Source organism: Psittacula echo (genome assembly GCF_963264785.1).
Source record: "Psittacula echo genome assembly, chromosome: 6".
Taxonomy (NCBI): Eukaryota; Metazoa; Chordata; class Aves; order Psittaciformes; family Psittacidae; genus Psittacula; species Psittacula echo.
In genome coordinates, this window is record NC_137743.1 from 28,949,903 (window position 1) to 28,968,146 (window position 18,244).

The following is an 18,244-nucleotide window of genomic DNA, read 5'->3' on the forward strand; positions in this document are numbered from 1 at the left end:
CTCTGCTGCACGTTCACCCAAGGATGTCAAGGCTGTTTATAAGCAAGAATGACAATCTGCCTAAAAGAGAGGAACTAAAGAGTTTAGAGCTAAATGGAGTTACCCTTCTTACAGATAAGAATAAAATTCACTTGCCTCAGGCCTTAAAGCCTGTCAATCAGCAGTGCTGCCCAGCATCAGCATCTGTGACTTCCAATCCTGCACCATAATCACAAGACCACCATGATTTTACTGTTCTATGAAATGTCTAATTACATTAAAATCCCACTTGCTCCAGTCTATACTATCAAACCTAAAAAATGCATGCAAATTATTTTGTAACTCTAGCAATAATAGATTAAAAAAAAACCCAAACAAAAAACCTGAGGCCAATACACAGGTAAAGGAGGAAAAAAAAAAAAGAGTGGGAGAGCGGGGAAGTCAGAATGCAAACAGGCAGAAGATACAGCAACAAAGGCACAAAGCTCCAAAATCAGTTTGGAGCTTCAAACGTCCCTTTTAACTTTGCTCACAGCTGGCTGCTCCCATCCTGATGTTCCCCTTTTAAATTAATTCTAGCAGGCTATTAGAGGCTCTTACAGAGATAATATTGTAAAAGTCTCAAGTAGTTTATTTCCATTTTGCTTCTGGGCTTTTTATTTTTAACTCTTTATCTCCTAATTCCAAGTTCCCAAATTCATAACTACTAGGAAGATTAAAATGTTTATTATTGGACCACACAGCACACAGATGGAAAAGATCTTCCTCAAACAAAAGAAAATATTACCTCTACGACCCAAACTCCAACCTCCTGAAGTTTTTCCATTTTCTATAAAACAGTTCTGATGCTCTTCAGTCATTGAGAGCTCAGAAAACTAAAATAATCAGGACCTAGAATTAATACTTGAGTCCAAAACTAACTTCAAAGAACAGTACAACATTCTCCTGTACTTGTTGTATGCATATGGACTTGTTACCTTCCTTGTACTTGCAACACTAAGTTGCAGCCGTAGGAGTCCAAATGGCAAGGGGTGTTTGCTCCTTCAGAACCAATCCACAGTGTGCTCTCTTTCCCACTTCTTCCAGGAAAACCAAAGTCAGACCACCTTATATCCTACAGCAATGAGAAGATTATTTATGTAAGCTGTTGAACTGATTCACATCTTACCTTCAGTTCTCCAAGTCTGTTGTTTTCTCTCTCCACTGCTTAGTTGCTCTTTATCCACAGCAGCTTTTGCTCCTTGGGGGAGTTCCTGCATGCATGGCCTGTACCCCTTCTTCCAAAATTCTCATCTCTAGTAGCATTTTTTCTGCAGACATCCTTCTTTTTCTATGTGACTACATAGCCTCCCAGATCTCTGTCTTCGTATCACTCAAGGTAACTCATCTGCTCTTCAGACGGACTTCCCTATTGCTTTTGGTACATATGGCTTCTTTTCAAACACTTTTTTATTTCTTTTTTCCACTCTTAACCATCCACCCAAGCTGAGGACTGCTTTCAGAAAAATTCTCATATATGGCATTTAAAAAATGAATGAAAGGAAGGAAGGAAAAAAACCCTATTCCCTTTTCAAACCAATTTCATAACCCATATGGCATATTTGCTCTATCTTTCCACCTGTCTCAGCTTTCTTTGTGTATTCTGGAAACGCAAGACTCTACCCCATCTCTGACCCAGTGATATGTTGCTTTTTAAAAGTTTCTTATTATTTAACGGACAAATTCTCCTCCTGCCTCAGCAGTTGCAAAGGCAGTGAACTTAAAACGACTAGGTTACATGGTAAGAAAGGGCAGAAGAGGTATGCATGTGTTATAAACGTGATCCTGGAGCTTTCCAGCCCATTGATCCTCCCACAAGCAATCCCTTGGGGTTGGCAGCTGGAACAAGGCAGGGAGAGGCGTTTTACAGATAGTTCAAGGGGTCTGCAGCATGGTTCTATATAGCTTGGATACAGCTTTCCCATGCTTTTATAGCTCACCCCGCCACCTGCAGAGCCTGATCATTTGTTTATTGGAAAGCACTTGAAGTATAGTGGTGTCTTTTGGCTGGAGCTGCAGAATGAACCTTAGGAAACAAGAGATTCACTTCCTGGCTTCCTGACGGCCTCAGGCAAATCACTTGATCTCTCAGGTTTATTTTTCCCATCTTGAAAAAGAAAGTAACAGTATTTGTTCCGTTTCAATAAAGCACATTGGGGTCATTCACATCATCTAACTTTAGGAACCTAATTTAAGCTTGGTTCTTGCTCTTGTCAAAGCACTCTCATTCATGCCTTGGAAAAGCCTGCCTCTCTCTGCTATCTATAAAGAGAAAATAGGAGTCTAGCCTCCTAACTTTAAGTATGTAAGCTAACTGCTTCCAGACAGGTGGATGGCTATCATTTGATAAGATTTATGGATGAGGAAAACTACAGCTAGACATTATTATAAGGATGACTTCACCATGACTCTGCATCAGGAAACCCTCAAAATGAGCAATAGCCTTCCCAAAAATGAGGTATTGCTAGAGATTTTGGATTTCAAAGTTATTGATTTTAAAGGCATAATTTGAAAAAAAAAATGCAGAAGCGTAATACAAACATTTGTCAAAGGCAGCAAAAAATCAAAAAGTTGCTCTTATAGATTTCAGCAGCCATAAAATTTAAAATCCAATACAACTATTTCAGTGATAAAGTTAAGCATAACACTGTCTCTGCCCTTGAAACTCACACCTAAATAGGTTTGTATTTTGTTACAATTTAAGTGGAAAGAAAGCACACATAATCAATATTAGATTTAGAAGAATTTTTTGAAAATGCTGCAGCTGTAGTAAATAGTTGAAGTGATTATGGGTAAAATAGTTTTTAACCAATGAACTGAAAAGGAACTGGTAGGATTACTGAAATCTTGTCACAGTGCATTCCTTTCCTACAATAAAAAGCCACAGTAAGAAGAAATGCACTAAAAGGTGTTCCAACCATAACAGATGGCACGTTACTTGTGAATTATATTTATTTCATTTGCTGCTTATAATGAAGTTAATCTGTACCCGTATGTCACTTTAAAAGGTTTCATTTCTATTTAAACTTCACGTATGTATCTTGCTTCTGATTTATATCTCAAATTCTGTAATGAAATATCAACTGAACAAAAAATGTAAGATGCTAGATACTGCTCACAGATTAGAATAATGGAATCATTACCTTAGCCCACACAACTGTAAATGATAAACAGTGCAATCTAAATTTCAAACAACTTCTAAATGGCCCTATTAATCATTATAAATACCAGTGCAGTTGGCCTTCTTTTCCCCTTCAAATCACCTTACGTAAATCTAAATAAAATATAAAAAGAAAAAAGGGGTTATCATCAAAATCAAACAAGAATGGAAGAGAATTTCTACCAAGAATTCTTTTGGCTGATACAAATTGTGTAGTAGCGTTTCAAAAGCCGTATCAGTCAGGAACTGATGGGTGCATTTCACTCCCATGCCTGTGAAACTGGCAGATGACACACACCATATTTGCTTGCATAACACCATTGATTCTTCCCTTCCCTGATTCTGCTTTAAAAAAAAATCCATGGCATAACCATTACATGTGTCTATTCCAAAATTGGAATACAATCTGTTGCTTGTTATAGGTCAGGCGATGAGGTCGTTGTGTGACACCTGCACGGAAATGCAATTCCTGAAGCCTTAATTTTGCTATTGAATGGGGCAAAGGGAAGAAGGAGGTAAGAAAATGGTTGTTTCCTTCAAGTGTGTTTTTATTGACCAAATGAAGCAGCAGGCTATTCAGGTCTTCTGAGCTGCTATTATCTCGTTCCATAAAACACAGGAAAATGCTGTCTGTTGAGGCAGAAAGAGAGAAAACCATGGCAGGATCACAGCTAGAGGAAGTTACACAAAGATCCGAGGAAGCCTGAAACATCCCTGAAGCTCCCAACTTAGTTCAAATAACACAACCCAGTATCAGTTGTGCAGCCCAAGTTTACTTGATCCTGGCTGTGTTTCAGTGTGCTTGGGAAGGGAGGGGAGAAAGAAAGGTAAGATGGTCTCTGTGCCCAAATCTTACAGTCCAACCTACAGAACAAGGGAAAAGGAGACAGTCTGAAAAAAGACTAAGCACTTAAAACCACTAATTTTCCTGGTATAAAAGAATAAAATACATATAAGGAGCAAGGGAAATGCTTTCTAAGGAAGTAATTAATTTGAGGGGGCTTATCAGTTCATACTGTCATCCCAGTGATAGTGTTTGCATGGAATTATGATTTGGAAGTATAAAAATGGATAGTTGAAAGTATAGAAATGAATAGTAAGTATAGAAAAAATTGAAAGTATAGAAATGAATAAGGCTTTATTTACTATTCTTTCTTTATATCTTTGGAAAGACTACACCTTTTGTATTGCAATCCTTAATTCTGTCATCTTATAATTTGCAAGGGGAAGTAGCAGGAATGTAGATGAATCAATACATTGAAATAGCATATAGACATGGAGAAAGTAAAAGGAAATACCCCAGCTTTCCTAATTTCCTAATACTTACATTTGGAAATTATCATATATTATGTACTTCCATAGACAGATTACTTCATGTATTTTACTGCCCCCACAGGCAATCCAGATATAGTAATCCCACAGATGCAGAATCTCTCCTCCTTGCAAACAGTTAATTTAACTATATTAAGGGAAGAAACTGAGCTACTTGAGAAAATGAGCCACAAGGCAAAACATGGAGCAAATCCATGTTACAGCCTTGCTGCTACAAGTGAATCCATGCCACCAAATCCCCTCTCCTGAGCAGAGCTGTTAATTCAGGTACCTTTCAGGTACAAGGTGGATGTGGGGCAGCTATCAGGGTGTCAAGTTTGCAACAAGCCAGGCCTGTCGGCTGCCACTCATCTTCACACCCTATTCCCATCTCACTCCTGCCTTCAGCAGAGATGAAGGTAAGGTGTTCAGCTGCAGAGGTCACACACATGACTGTGCTCCCCACGTCTGCCCAGTGACCAAATGATGCTGAGCTACATGGGAAGGCAATGCTGCCAATCTGGTAGTTGTTTTTGTCACTTGTGGTGGGTTTTTTAAGCATACAGGGGAGACCCAGATTCTTAGATGGCTGCCACTTGCTACTAGTTCTCCATTAGCCTGAGAGCCAATAGTTTTTATTTAAGATTTTTAAAATACACGGCCAAAGGAGCAGAGAGGGGATAGCAGTAGAGGTTTCAGAAACTACACTAGATAACTTGCAATGATTAAATTAGGAAGAAATAATATTAAAGTTTTACCTGGAAAAATTCTGGCTTGTCTTCAAATACCCTGGCAATGTATTTGTAGTCAGCATAAGCCCAGTATTTAGAGAACTCGTAACAACTGAATGGTCCAGAGAGACAAGGCGGCTGCCCACAACTCCAAGCCAAAAACTCTTCAAGTGTAGCCTTCACATAGCTACACCTGGTTTCAAACTGGGGAACTAGAGCAACAAATGAAAAGCCAAATATTACACAAGCATGCCCAGAATCAGTAAAAATAATATGTAGTTTCTCTCTCAGCTCTGGATAATGCAACATGAGATACTGAGTGGGAGTAGGTGTCTTGATTCTGGTCAGTAACATGGTTCTCATCACCTAACTCGTAATTAAGTCTGAGACTATTGTTTTTGTCATTAAGGTTTAAGTGAACGGCTGCTACCTTGAACTTGCTGTAAGGTAAAGGCACACCAACAGTTACTGTTGTTCATGTGCAAGGCACCCTTCAGCACAGTAACTCAATAATATGCATGAGTTCCCTAAACAACTGAGAACCTGCCCTTTGCTTCATCTCCCTTCTTAAATGTGAGCTGCAAATGTTCACGCAAGTATTTGTGTACCCTTTACTTTGTCCCTATGAATTTATGTAGATGGGCATGTTCATTTTTCCCTTTCCCTAAAGCAATAACGAAATTAGCACAGTAACGCAGAGGAAGCAAATTATGGAGCCACATGTGTGCCAATGATCTATCTAAAATGCTGTGAGTCCTTATTTTTCATTTGACACTAACAAAAGCATATTGTGGTGTTCTTTGGCAGACATAAGAAGTATCAACCAGCAGTGTTTTGTTCCCATCATGCTTTGGTCAGGCTCACTGATACAGCTTTCAGCTCATGGTGTCAGGTCACTTGGAAGGTCTGCAAGATAACCCACGTCACACACATCACAGCATGCTTTAATTGTGGATTATCAGAGATCTTCATTTCCCACAGCCGCTAATTGTGTCAGCTTCAAAGAGACTTATCCAGTGTTAAAAAAATATTACTTTACTGTAGTACTGTAACCACTACTGGGGAAAAATTACTGCAGCCTGCATGAATTGACAATGACTGCAATTTAACCTTGTGCACCTTGCATAGAGCTGCTCAGAAATGGGATCCTTTCACTGCTGTGCAGCAGCAGCTCTTCATTCTTCATTTCTCTCTTTTTGTTATTGCAGCAATTCCCATAGAGTCATGCATTTGTTCTTATTCCCTCTGGGTGGAAGAACAGTTTTTACAGGCCTTTATCGCTATCATTTTGCCCTTTTCCATTGTAGTAGCCTAGGTAGTAGGTTACCTTCACCTCACTATCAAATTCATTAACTAAAAATGTATGATAAACCTCACTATTCAGCAACCTGTATCCTGGGTCTGTGTGTGGAAAGGGCTTCCTAAGAACTGAATACAAGACACATAAATCACCTGCCATAACCAAAACCCCATATATCTGGTTCCCTGTCTGTATTGCAGTTCAATGCCCTCTCCTGATAGCCAGTCATTAATGCAATGCACATAAGTTTTCTAAAAGCTGGTCTGATAGAAAAATTAGATAGAAGATACAATCACTATCTGTATTATTTTGATGAGAACAGAGTGCTTAGAACACTGCCTTTTATCCAAGATAACTTGGGAGCAAGTGTTTTAAAGGCAAGAAATATGCTCTTTCTACCTCACAGGGTATTTTACTCTGAGCTTTAAAAAAATAAATCCAACTATGAAAAGCAAGAGTATCTTCTAGGATGCAATCTTCTCAGGACAGAATTCTTGGTTTAATTTATAACTTGTTCAGTTCCAAAGTGTGGGTGCTTATAGAAAAAGAAATAGTTATAAAAAACATATTTGGGCAATCTAGACAGATTGCTTAAATGGATTTGTAGACTGTAACTAGGGTGAAAATGTTAGCAATGGGCAGGTGAAAGCAAGAACATTATTAACCAGTTTGCTAATACTTAATGACTGAAAGATGAAGGTGCTTCATAAATGATAAATTGTAGATTAATCTATGTAGTAAGTCTAAAGTTACCAGTGATGTCTGATGACACGGTATATGAAGACATGACAGTCCTCCTCTCTCCCACTTAATGCCACAGATTCAAACCGAAGAGAGGAAGGGAGAGAGGGAAGAAGTGCTCTTTGGAGGAAGCAGCTCCCCTCCTTAGTTAAGATCTGGTCCTGAGAGATGCCAAATTCTGTTCTACTCAGAATGACAGTGTTTGCAATGTATACATTGCAATGCAATGTACTGAAGAAAGCATAACAGCCTTAGGAAATACTCTAAAGCTCCAGTAAGAATGCAAGCGAAATGTCTCTTCCATTTCTTTAAGCTTGAAAGAAAAACAAATGTCTATTCACAGCTGCTGGAGAATTAAAAATATTTAAATGAATAATCCAAGAAAGGAATAGCCATTTAATACTATAACAAAGCACAGACACATTAACAAACCAGAAAACTGGTCATCCACATCCAAGTCCAATAAACACCTCAAATCTCAGCTTTATGCGACTGTCAGTGTATGATATTTGTACTGTATTTTCAGCCTCCCATTCAGCTACTGAGTCTACAGCCATGTTTATAGTCCTTCTCTATATCAAACCTCAGAGGCTTGAATTCTTTTGCCATCCCTAGTGGTAAAACCTCTTGGGCAAATGTTCAAGTTGCAGCCCTTTTCTATCCAGCTGCATTTCTGACAGCATCAGCTCTATCTAGCATCTCTAAATTTCCTCCAGAGATCTTGTGACTTACAACTGATCAACATCACAACTTCCTGTTATCTCCAGCTTCCCCACAGTAAACTCACCTTTTGTTTTACTACACAACCAGAAAACGTGACCCGGCAGTGTGCGCTCGCAGCCCAGAAAGCCACCTGTATACTGGGCTGCATCAAAAGAAGCGTGACCGGCAGGTTGAAGGAGGTGATCCTGCCCCTCTATTCTTCTCTCCTGAGACCTCACTTGCAGCACTGTGTGCACTTCTGGTGTCCTCAACATAAGAAGAACATGGAGCTGTTGGAGCAAGTCCAGAGGAGGGCCACCAGGATGATTAAGGGGCTGTAGCATCTCCCATACAAAGACAGGCTAGGAAAGTTGGGGCTGTTCAGCCTGGAAAAGAGAAGGCTGCGTGGACACCTCCTTCCAATATCTGAAGGGGGCCTATAAGGATGCTGGAGAGGACTCTTCATTAGAGACTGTAGTAATAGGACAAGGGGTAATGGGTTCAGACTTAAACAGGGAAGATTTAGGTTGGATATAAGGAAAAAGATATTTACTGTGAGAGTGGTGAGACACTGGAACAGGTTGCCCAATGAAGTTATGAAAACTTCATCCCTGGTGATGTTCAAGGCCAGGTGGGACGGGGCTTGGAGCAACCTGGTCTAGTGGAAGGTGTCCCTGCCCATGGCAGGGGGGTTGGAACTAAATGATCAAAATTCTAAATCATTGTTTATAACAATTCATAAAGAATTATTTAGGTTGGAAAAGAAATTTAGATGGGCTATAATGCCGCCAGAAACTCTACTTCTGTAGCTTTATTTCTGTACCTTTATTTCACTTCAGAAAAAGAAATCTTTTAGTGTCGTTGGAACTAGATGGGTAGGGATTTCCTGATTAATAGCACCTTCATTGTTTGTGTAATGAACACTGATACTGTCTCTGGAGGTATCTTATCTCTGTCAACACTGTACTTTTTCCCCTCTTATGAACACGTTGTTTAGCTTGCGTATCAGACAGAACACTACCAAATACACAAGCTTAGGTAGGTACATATAATTCACACAGATAATACTCCTAGGTCCCACATTTTCCATGTTTCAAATATGCCTTCCGTGTGCCTCCAGAGCTTCTAAGCTATCAAGAAAAGCAATATAAAATCTAAGCAACTCCAACCAAGTTCCTCCATTTGCAACATTTTTACATTAAACAATCTTTGGGAATCCCCACCCATGCTGCAGATATAGCACTAAAGAAAGAGAAGAAGTTGTCATAGTAAGAGGTCACAAATAATTTTGGAGCTTCCATATGAATCTTGTGGCTTAAATAACCTCAGAAACTCAAGCTAAAATACACCTACAAGCAGAACAGCTTATTTCTTGTAGCTGTTTCCAACTCAGTGGCAGGACTGGTCCTGTCTAGTCTTAGAGCAATTAATCTACTGTAAACATGGGATAAATATTCCCATAAATAATAAAATACAATTTTAGTTGTATTCTCCTGTTGCTTTCTCTAACCACATCACTGCCTCTGTTTCATCTGGGAAAGTTAGCAACAACAATGTTAAGAAAGGGAGGCCCTCGTTAAAAAACAATGTTAAGCATGCAAGAGTGAGATCAACCATCTTCCAAATGACAGTGGCACATAAAATGTATTACATTATTTCATACTCTGAAATGGCTTGGCTAATGGCTTGACTAATATATCCTTACAATGCAAATTTTTTATAGCATCACTGGTCTCATTCAGTTACAAAATAAACCCTGAAGGCTCTACCCATCTTCTTGAAGACATTTCTAGCTCATATTAGCATATAATGGAAGTTCCTGGAGAAAAACTGATTACTGCCTATGGACTGATGTCTTTAGAAAAAAAAGCAAAAATACAGATAGATGCAACTTTCAGATACAAGTTCCAATTTAAATCCACTCTATATCCCTAGTGACTACAAGTTATTGTTATGTGATGGCTCTTATCTACTTAGTTGGTAACATCAATCCATCACTTAGCTACATAACACTCCATCAATCCCATCAGAAGCTTTCCCAGTTGACAATAGCATTTGACTCTCAAAAGGTGCCTACTAATGAATGGAGAGTAGGACCAAAACTATCCTTTTACCTGGTAAGCTTTGTGTATTACAACTGAGATAACAGGTATAAGGAAAATGTCACATATATGCAATGTCTTCCCCATTGGCAATGGGATGCCTTTTACATGTAGTACAAGAACTGGCTCATACCTTGTTAAACTATAGAGATGTTGGTGTTAAGATGTGTACCAACATTAATTCTATACCTCAGTTATCCTATCTGTAGAAAATGAATAAACAACATCTGTTTTCCTAGGAATGACATAGGAATCATTAAACCATGATGGTAAAATGCTTTGAAACCCTAAACACCACACATTTTCCCTCTAATACTTCTCTGTGTTTCATCACTTCTCTTGCAAAAAATTGAACATGAAATAATATGGTCATGATGCTGTAAAGATAGCAAATTTCACACAGTATTGTTAAGTAAGACAATGTGATGAAATTCTACCACTTCCATATGAACTGGTAGAGCCTCTTCTGCAAGCCCTACATTCCAAGAAAGAGGTAGTCCAACTAAATAAGATTAAAAGAGTACAGAACAAATAGCTAGGTAGGGGTCTAAAAACATTACTTATACTGAACATCCCTGAAGATTAGGGAAAAAAAAAAAGAAGACTGAAGGGAGACAAGATACTTCAGGGAAAAGGTAGAAAGTGCACAGTAAAATGTATTTTGGTATGTGGTTGGGAGGGCAAAGGATGTACAGGGCACAAAAATAAAGCAATGCATAACCTCTGAAGTGGCTAGCAGATTGCCACCTTGGAGCATGTTTCCTCTACCTCCCCTTGCTGTTATGAAACTGTCCATGGATAGACTATGACTAACGTTGTGTGGCTGCAGGCAGACATTGGTTGCAGTATTTAAAATCAAGTGCAAAAATAGTTTTTCTCTCATGGCATGTTCCTAGATACCTGAGTGAATCTAGAGGGTTAGAGGTGAAATTATTGTACTGGTGTCAAGTGATTTTCTTAATGCTTTATACTTCTACAGCATCTTTCATCACAGTACCTTAAAGTATTGAAAACCATCACAGCCTCACAGCCTTACAAAATCTCTGGAGAAAGGTGAGAATTATCAGCATTTGACAGATAAAAAACCCCAAGATAGACTGGTTAATTGGCTAATTCTTTAATGTACTCAGAATGTACTTTGCAGATATGGAAACTTAGGTCACGTGAACAACTGAATCATGTTTAAGACCAGAACCAAATACACACACTACAAAACAAGGAAAGAACACTGAGATCACAGAATCATAGAATGGTTAGGATTGGAAATGCTTGATTCTTGTATGTTAGCGTTACCCACCACATTTCTACTAAAAATAAATACACAAGAAAAAGAGTGTTCTACTGTTGGTCAAATCCCATGTCCTAAAATCAAAGCCTGCAGTGAAAAGCAATACATAAGAGAGTGCATAATGATAATGGAGAGTCAGAGACTTGCAGAAACTGAGGAAGAGTTGTGACATGTAATGGCTGTTCACTTCGGTCTCACCTAAATCCGTGGTCTTCAGGCCTAGCCTAAACTGGATTGTCTTTCCATCCAACACAGCAGAAAGGTATTTTGCATTCCAGTGCAGGGCAGGCCAGTCACCAACCATGTTACAGAAGACTGCAGGTTGCTGTAGAGACATCACAATTTCCCTGGTTTTCTCAGGAGTAAATGGCTTGACATCTTCACCTACGTAAAGAAAAAAACAGCTTTAGAGAGATGATTTATGATACATGAAGTGTTGCCTACCATCAGCCTACTACATCCTACCACCATCCTAGCACAGCACATGAAACATTAAGAACATGTTCTTTATGTTAATTGTTTTCTTACACTTGTAGATATTTTTAAAGTTAAATTTCTACTGCAAAAACTGAAAGAACATTCTTACACTAAATTAAAGCGGTGTATTAGGACATAAAATGTAATAAAAAAATAAAAATAGGCATGTGTTTAGAATTTTCAGTTGTAGCTTAGCAATAAAGCACTACAGCCAAACTGCTTAGGATTAGGCTAGCAATAAAAAATCCTTACAAATAATGTCCAAGAGTTTAGAGAACATAAATTTTATGAGTAACAGTCTTCCTGCATGGGATTCTTTCCAAGAAGTGTAACTCAGTATCAGAGATAGCAAACCAGGTTCCTATGCATTTGATTTGAACCAAGGAACAGCAGCATAACCTAGAAAGCGGGTATTTAAAAAGTGTTTAAAAATATATTTTTGTCTACAGAATTTTAGAAGATGGCTATTGTGCCAATCCGAAACCTAAGCTAACCCAAGATTTCCATTTACTTCTTTGCTATTTACATCCCCCACTGAAACTGTGAAGCTGAAAAGGTGGCAACCTTTACTAAATTCAGCACTTTCAGGACAACTTTTCTTTAGGGATATTTTGAGAAGGAAAACATTTTAAAAGAAAAAACAAACTCAACACATAACAGCTCCATAGAGCTGAAGCAATGCACTACAACTTTGGATCATAAAAATATCCACTCATTATTTTAAGCTCTACTGAAGTTAACTCATCCAGAAATTGTATCCTTGTAATACCTAAGACTTAACATACTGAACTGATACGTCTGGTTCCCCATGACTCCTAGCAGCTCATTTACAATAAAAAACCCTAATTCAATCACTCTATTTAGGGGTCAAATCACGGTCTGGTATGCACAATGGGTTAAATCAGGAAAACAGGAGAAAAAAATCCCATTTACTGCTGGGTGCTCTCGCTGTGTGTGAATGGTGGGACACGTAATGGAGAACCAGCCAGTCCCACAGAGGGCAGCCCTGCAGTGCCAGCTGGGGAAAACACAGAAGATGACTCACTGGGAACAATGGCACCAATGAGGGTTCTTCAGGATTGTTTCAAACATACAGTTTAAAATAAATACATGCATGCTGAAGTGCAAATGGTAGGAATAAGAGGAGCCCTGTGCATGCTGTATGCTGTATCTCTTTGGTGACTTTTGTGAGTCCCCCTTCTTTCAACAGGGTTTATACTCCAGCATAGCTGTACTTTCTGTTTTCTAGATTAAGCTGCTATCCTGACACGAATTTGGTGGGAGGTATCAGGGCTGAGGTCCCTTTTCCCCCAGACTTCCAGGGAAACTGAATCCCTCTTTCCTTTCACTCATGAAAACTCCATCCTGAAGCTTTAAAACTAAGCACCTCTGCTATTTTAGACTCACGGAACATAAAATTTTTAAGTGGCTTCTCTTTTTTAAGGCAGATGACAGGAGGGAGTTTGTTTTCCACATTTCCAAGTTTCTTTTCATGTGCAGAGCAACACTTGACAGGATGGTGTTGCTGTGACACAGAGATGTCTACGACTCTTGGCCTTCAGTCTCACGCTCCAGCAACTTGCACAACCCGGACATAAGGAGGCCTCATGGGGACCGTATGTCTTACCATATGGTCTTCTCTACCCCCAGAAGGAGGCTCTAGCAGTTTCTGAGCAATAGGTCAGTACACCAAGCGGGAATAAGTGCAGGTAAGGCAGAAAGACCATCTGCAGACACAATGGCACGTGTTAGTGAAGATACCAGGAGCTGGCTGTAGGCATGGTAAGAGTGTAAAGCTCAGCATGTTTTTTCACTGACACTGTTCAAAGACTAAGGCAAAACTCAGTCCAGATCTGAACACTCCTATGGGGTTTATAAAACTTCTTCTGTCTTCAAGCAGTGCAATTATAATATCATACAGAGGCAGCTTTCATGATGAGGAAGCTGGCTGGCCTTACATTCCTCTCAGATTTTTCAACTCATAAAAATGAAATTACTCCTGTTTAGGACAAGTTTATCACCACATGGCTGTCTTTTTGACTACTCAATCATTTTTGTTTTAAGGACAGTACATTTAATTATTTTAGAATATAAAAATCCAAAGGAATGCAAGAAACTGGTGCTTTTTTTTTTTTTTTTTTTTTTTTTTTTGAGGATTTTGTAAAGCTGAGTTTCATTGCAAAAGCTTCAGGTTTATCCTGTAACTTCAGTCAACAGTTCAATCTGCTGAAAGCCAAAATTTTACTGGGAGAGACAAGAAGACTCACTCAAACCAAGTGTTGATTCTGTGTGGCTTTCTGACATGATTTCCACACGCATATTGTGCTTTTAAAAGGTGTGGTTTCAACCACAGTGAATATACTGTAGGAAGCTCAGAGCTCAAGAGTTTGCTCAAATGCCAGACAAAACCCACAATTAGACAGAATCACTGAATGGCTGAGGCTGGAAGGGCCCACTGGGGGTCATCTAGTCTAACCTCCCTGTTCAAGTAGGGTCATCTACAGAACATTACTCAGGACTGTGTCCAGATAGCTCCTGAATATCTCCAGGGAAGGAGACTCCACAGACTCCCTGGGCAACCTATTCCAATGCTCAGTCACCCTCACAGTAAAGAAGTTCTTTCTCATATTCAGACAGAACTTCCTGTGCTTTAGTTTATGCCTGTTTCCTCTCGTCCTATCCCCTGGCACCACCAAGAAGAGCCTGGCCCCTCCTCTTGACACCTACCTTTCAGATACTTACATACATTGATCAGATTCCCCCGAGCCTTCTCTTCTCTAGGCCAAACAGGCCCAGCTCCCTCAGCCTTTCCTCATAGGAGAGATGCTCCAGACTCTTAATCATTCCAGTAGCCCTTCCCTGGACCTGCTCTGGGAACTCCATGTCTCTGTCGTACTGGGGAGCCTGGAATTGGACACTTCCTAATGTCGCCCATTGGCCTTTTTGGCCACAGGGCACACTGCTGGCTCATGGACAATTTGCTGTTCACCAGGACTCCCAGGATCCCCAGGTCCCTCTCTGCAGAGCTACCTTCCAGCAAATCAGCCCTCAGCCTGTACTGATGCAGGAGGTGACTCCTCTACAGGTGCAGGACCCTCCACTCGTCTGTTGAATTTCAACATGTTCCTCTCATGCTCATCTCTCCAGCCTGTCTAGATCCTTCTGAATGACAGCACAGCACTCTGGGGTGCCATCTGCTCCTCCCAGTTTTGTAGCGTCAGCAAACTTGCTGAGGGTACATTCTATCTGATTATATCTACTCTACTGAACATTTGCTGGAGTTTTTGTCATGTCATCATGCTTTATTCAGTTGTAAACCTATTCCCCTGTAAAAATTAGAAACAATGAAAGAGGACAGTCTGTTTAAGCAAGATGCTAATCATTCCTATCTTCAAACAGTATTAAAATCACTGTTAAATGAGTATATATCTTTTCCTGACATATATAATCACATACAATACATATGATACAATCAGCAGTGAAGTGTGAAATGTTTTAGAAAAAGTAAAGCATTAGATAAATGAACATTAGTGTTTTTCTCCAAAGACAAATGGGGATTCTTGCTGACTTTGTGTGAAGAATCTTTAAGTGTCTTGATTCAGCTTTATGTATTCCTTGGTGAGAACAGCAGTCAGCTAGACATAATGATTTTCCTATATTTGTCATGCATATCTAAATGCCTGTTAGAGAAAGGGCACACAATGAAAGGTAAATGCCATATTCTGTTATCAAATAGGTATTATGATAATTTGGGGAACTCTGCTTATGACCAACAGATTTCTGATGGAACTATATGCTGTAGGAGTGGTAAAAAGTAATTAAAAGAGATATCTGAAGACATCTCTTGAAAGATAGATTAGCAGAAAAATATGTAATGTAAAATCATAATAATCTTTTCCTTAGTTATTATCATAGCTTCACAGAGACCTCATAAGCTAGGCTCTTGCTTCTCATTATTTCCTAACCTGAAATGGATATAATTAATAGGCAAAACCTGAGGTTGTATAGCATGTATAAGGGCAAACAGTTTGGACACAGATGTTTATCAGTAAAAGGTATTAAAAAAAAAAAAAAAAAGAAAAATGTTGCAAAGAAACAAAATGTCCATGGCACATCTTGGGCATTAGATATCAAATTCCTACACGAGATCAGGTAGCAGGAGAGAATAGAAATGCGTCTTCCCTTTGAAAGAAAAGCTCTGCAGGAGTCTTCATTTTCTCAGTTGTACTCTGACCCAAAAGAGAAAAGGAATACTTTGAATTAGTTCCTTTTATTAGGCTCCACAAATGATGTGCCTTCACAGTACAAAAGGAAGCAGGAATAATTTGCCACATGTTTTGACTTTACACAAGGCATGTATAGAATCCAACCAGGAACTGAAACACCAAACCATGTTTTAGCTTGAGTTTTGTAACCATGACAGCTTATATAATTGGCGAAAAAGGTATGTGTTCTGTAGAAAGGTAACACATTGCGAAATGGAGATCTTCCAATTAAAAAAACAAAGGTCTCCAGTCGTCTTTACATGTGTTGTCAAATATGAAGACACATCCAGACTCAGCACTGAGGGCAGGTAAAAGAAAAGCAATGAATTGGCTAAGTACTTTCCAGTAGACTTTGTGCTTGTAAGAGAGAAAATAATTTAATGTTTCTGATTAACAATTTTTCTGAATAACTGAGTGGGATTTGGGAATAAAGAATTTAGCACAGCAGGCAGTCTGACGAAAAGTGGACTTGATCAAAGTTGTTCAGAAGTTAAATGTACTGTCATTAAAAAGTTAAGTGTACTGTCATTCATTTAAAATAATTTAGCACATTATAAGAGTTCATTATTGCGTGGTAGTTGGCTTCTGCCAAAACACCCTGCTGCTTAAATATGAGATTTAATTAAGAGGTATTAAAATTATTTTCTGAAAGAGGGAGTACAAGGAAATCCTGGCAACGTATTTGGTATAAGAATCATGAAATTGTTTTTCTTGTAAATCTGTAATGTTTCATTATTCTTATTTCTTTACAAAAAATAGAAAAAGTTAAAAGCAAAATTTGGAATTTTGAATACATTAATACAGAGCAGCCAGGTTATTCAAAAAATCAACTAACTTCCAAAATCTTAACTATCCAACAAACAGGAGTAGGTAAAAAGAAGATAGTGTAAAGGATGGGGAAACTCCCCAAACCAAATAGAAGTGACTTGGTTTGGAGGTCATTCTTAATGATTTCACAGTACGTTAACTCTCTATATTAAATAACAACTTTAAACAATCTGCATGTGATTACAATGTTATGCACTATAATCAGCCTACTCTGAGCAAACAGAATGCATTTGAAATATACATGAGTAGTTTTTAGGATATACCGCATGGACATCTTGGTATTACTTCCTGACCAGTTATTGCTGTTACTATTATTTTTTACTCCAGAAATGTCAATACTGCAGATGCAGCATAGCCAGGGGGCATCTAACCTAGATTTGCATACATATTTTGGCTACTGACAGATAGTAAGCAGTTGCACAGATCAGTCTGCACTGGTAAGACTGGCACCTGAAGCTTACTTCAGTAGCCTCAAGTCAACACACTCTTCCTTGCCCTCTGCATCTGCTGTCATGGAAGGGAGGTTTCAAAAGAGAAGAAACAGACCAAAGAACCTGTATTTACACTCATTTTCCTGTCCTCTTGTGGCAGGGCTGAGCATCTCACAGTTTTTCTAGTAAGCCTTGAGTGACTCAAGACATGAAGCAAGATAAGAGTGTGGGCTATGCCCTCAAACCTCAAACTGTCCTTCTGATAAAGAAAAGGAAATAGCTGACAGACTTCTTAGGGGTAGAATAGGAGGCCGAGCCCATAATACAGCACTAGGAGGGACTTCCCACCGCTGCTCTAAATGACAGTGTATCATCTCAAGCATACCTTTATGAAATGTCTCCTGAAATCCCCTAGGGCTTTTCCTGGAAAGCTCTTCCTGAAACACTGGCCAGCTTCTACCTGTTGTCTCTTCTCCTTCCACCCCCTACTGCACTTTTAGAAGACAGTCACATCCCTTTTCAGCTAATGAGCAATACAGAATGATGTGAGCTCCTCCAGTCTTCTCTAGTAGAAATGTTTTTCTTTCCCTCCTTGTCCTGAAAGCCCATGCCAGCATCTTCTACCATTTGAAATAGCTCCTTCTTTCCCCCTCCCCCAAATCTGAGAAAATTAGGATATGTACAACCAACAGAAGTCATACTAAATGTATATGAACTTTGTATCTTCTTATTGTCAAAACTGCTGAAAGCAAAGTGAAACACAACGGAACTGCAGATAAATGTATGTTCGATAAATGGTATTTCATTTTCTTTTGAAAGAAAACACTATGGCTTTTGACCAAAACCTTCCACCAGGATATAAGAGTTTCTCCAAAGGAGAGACTGTTCTT

General features: G+C 39.1%; 1 protein-coding gene across 3 annotated transcripts in view; it reads right to left on the reverse strand.

Annotated features, from left to right (window-relative positions):
* The window catches only part of HSPBAP1 (HSPB1 associated protein 1), a 38,917-nt gene that overhangs the window by 13,872 nt on the left and 6,801 nt on the right, over positions 1 to 18,244 (reverse strand). The window contains exons 1-5 of one of the 3 annotated variants that reach the window (XM_080621580.1): positions 14,573 to 14,969; positions 13,458 to 13,557; positions 11,552 to 11,737; positions 5,248 to 5,432; positions 957 to 1,093 (exon numbers count right to left, since the gene is read on the reverse strand). In XM_080621580.1, coding sequence (XP_080477706.1) covers positions 957 to 1,093; positions 5,248 to 5,432; positions 11,552 to 11,690 — 461 coding nt within the window. In that variant the 5' untranslated portion in view covers positions 11,691 to 11,737; positions 13,458 to 13,557; positions 14,573 to 14,969. Of the gene's footprint in view, positions 1 to 956; positions 1,094 to 5,247; positions 5,433 to 11,551; positions 11,738 to 13,457; positions 14,970 to 18,244 lie in introns of those variants that run through there. The other 2 variants (XM_080621579.1, XM_080621578.1) reach the window with 2 other exon arrangements.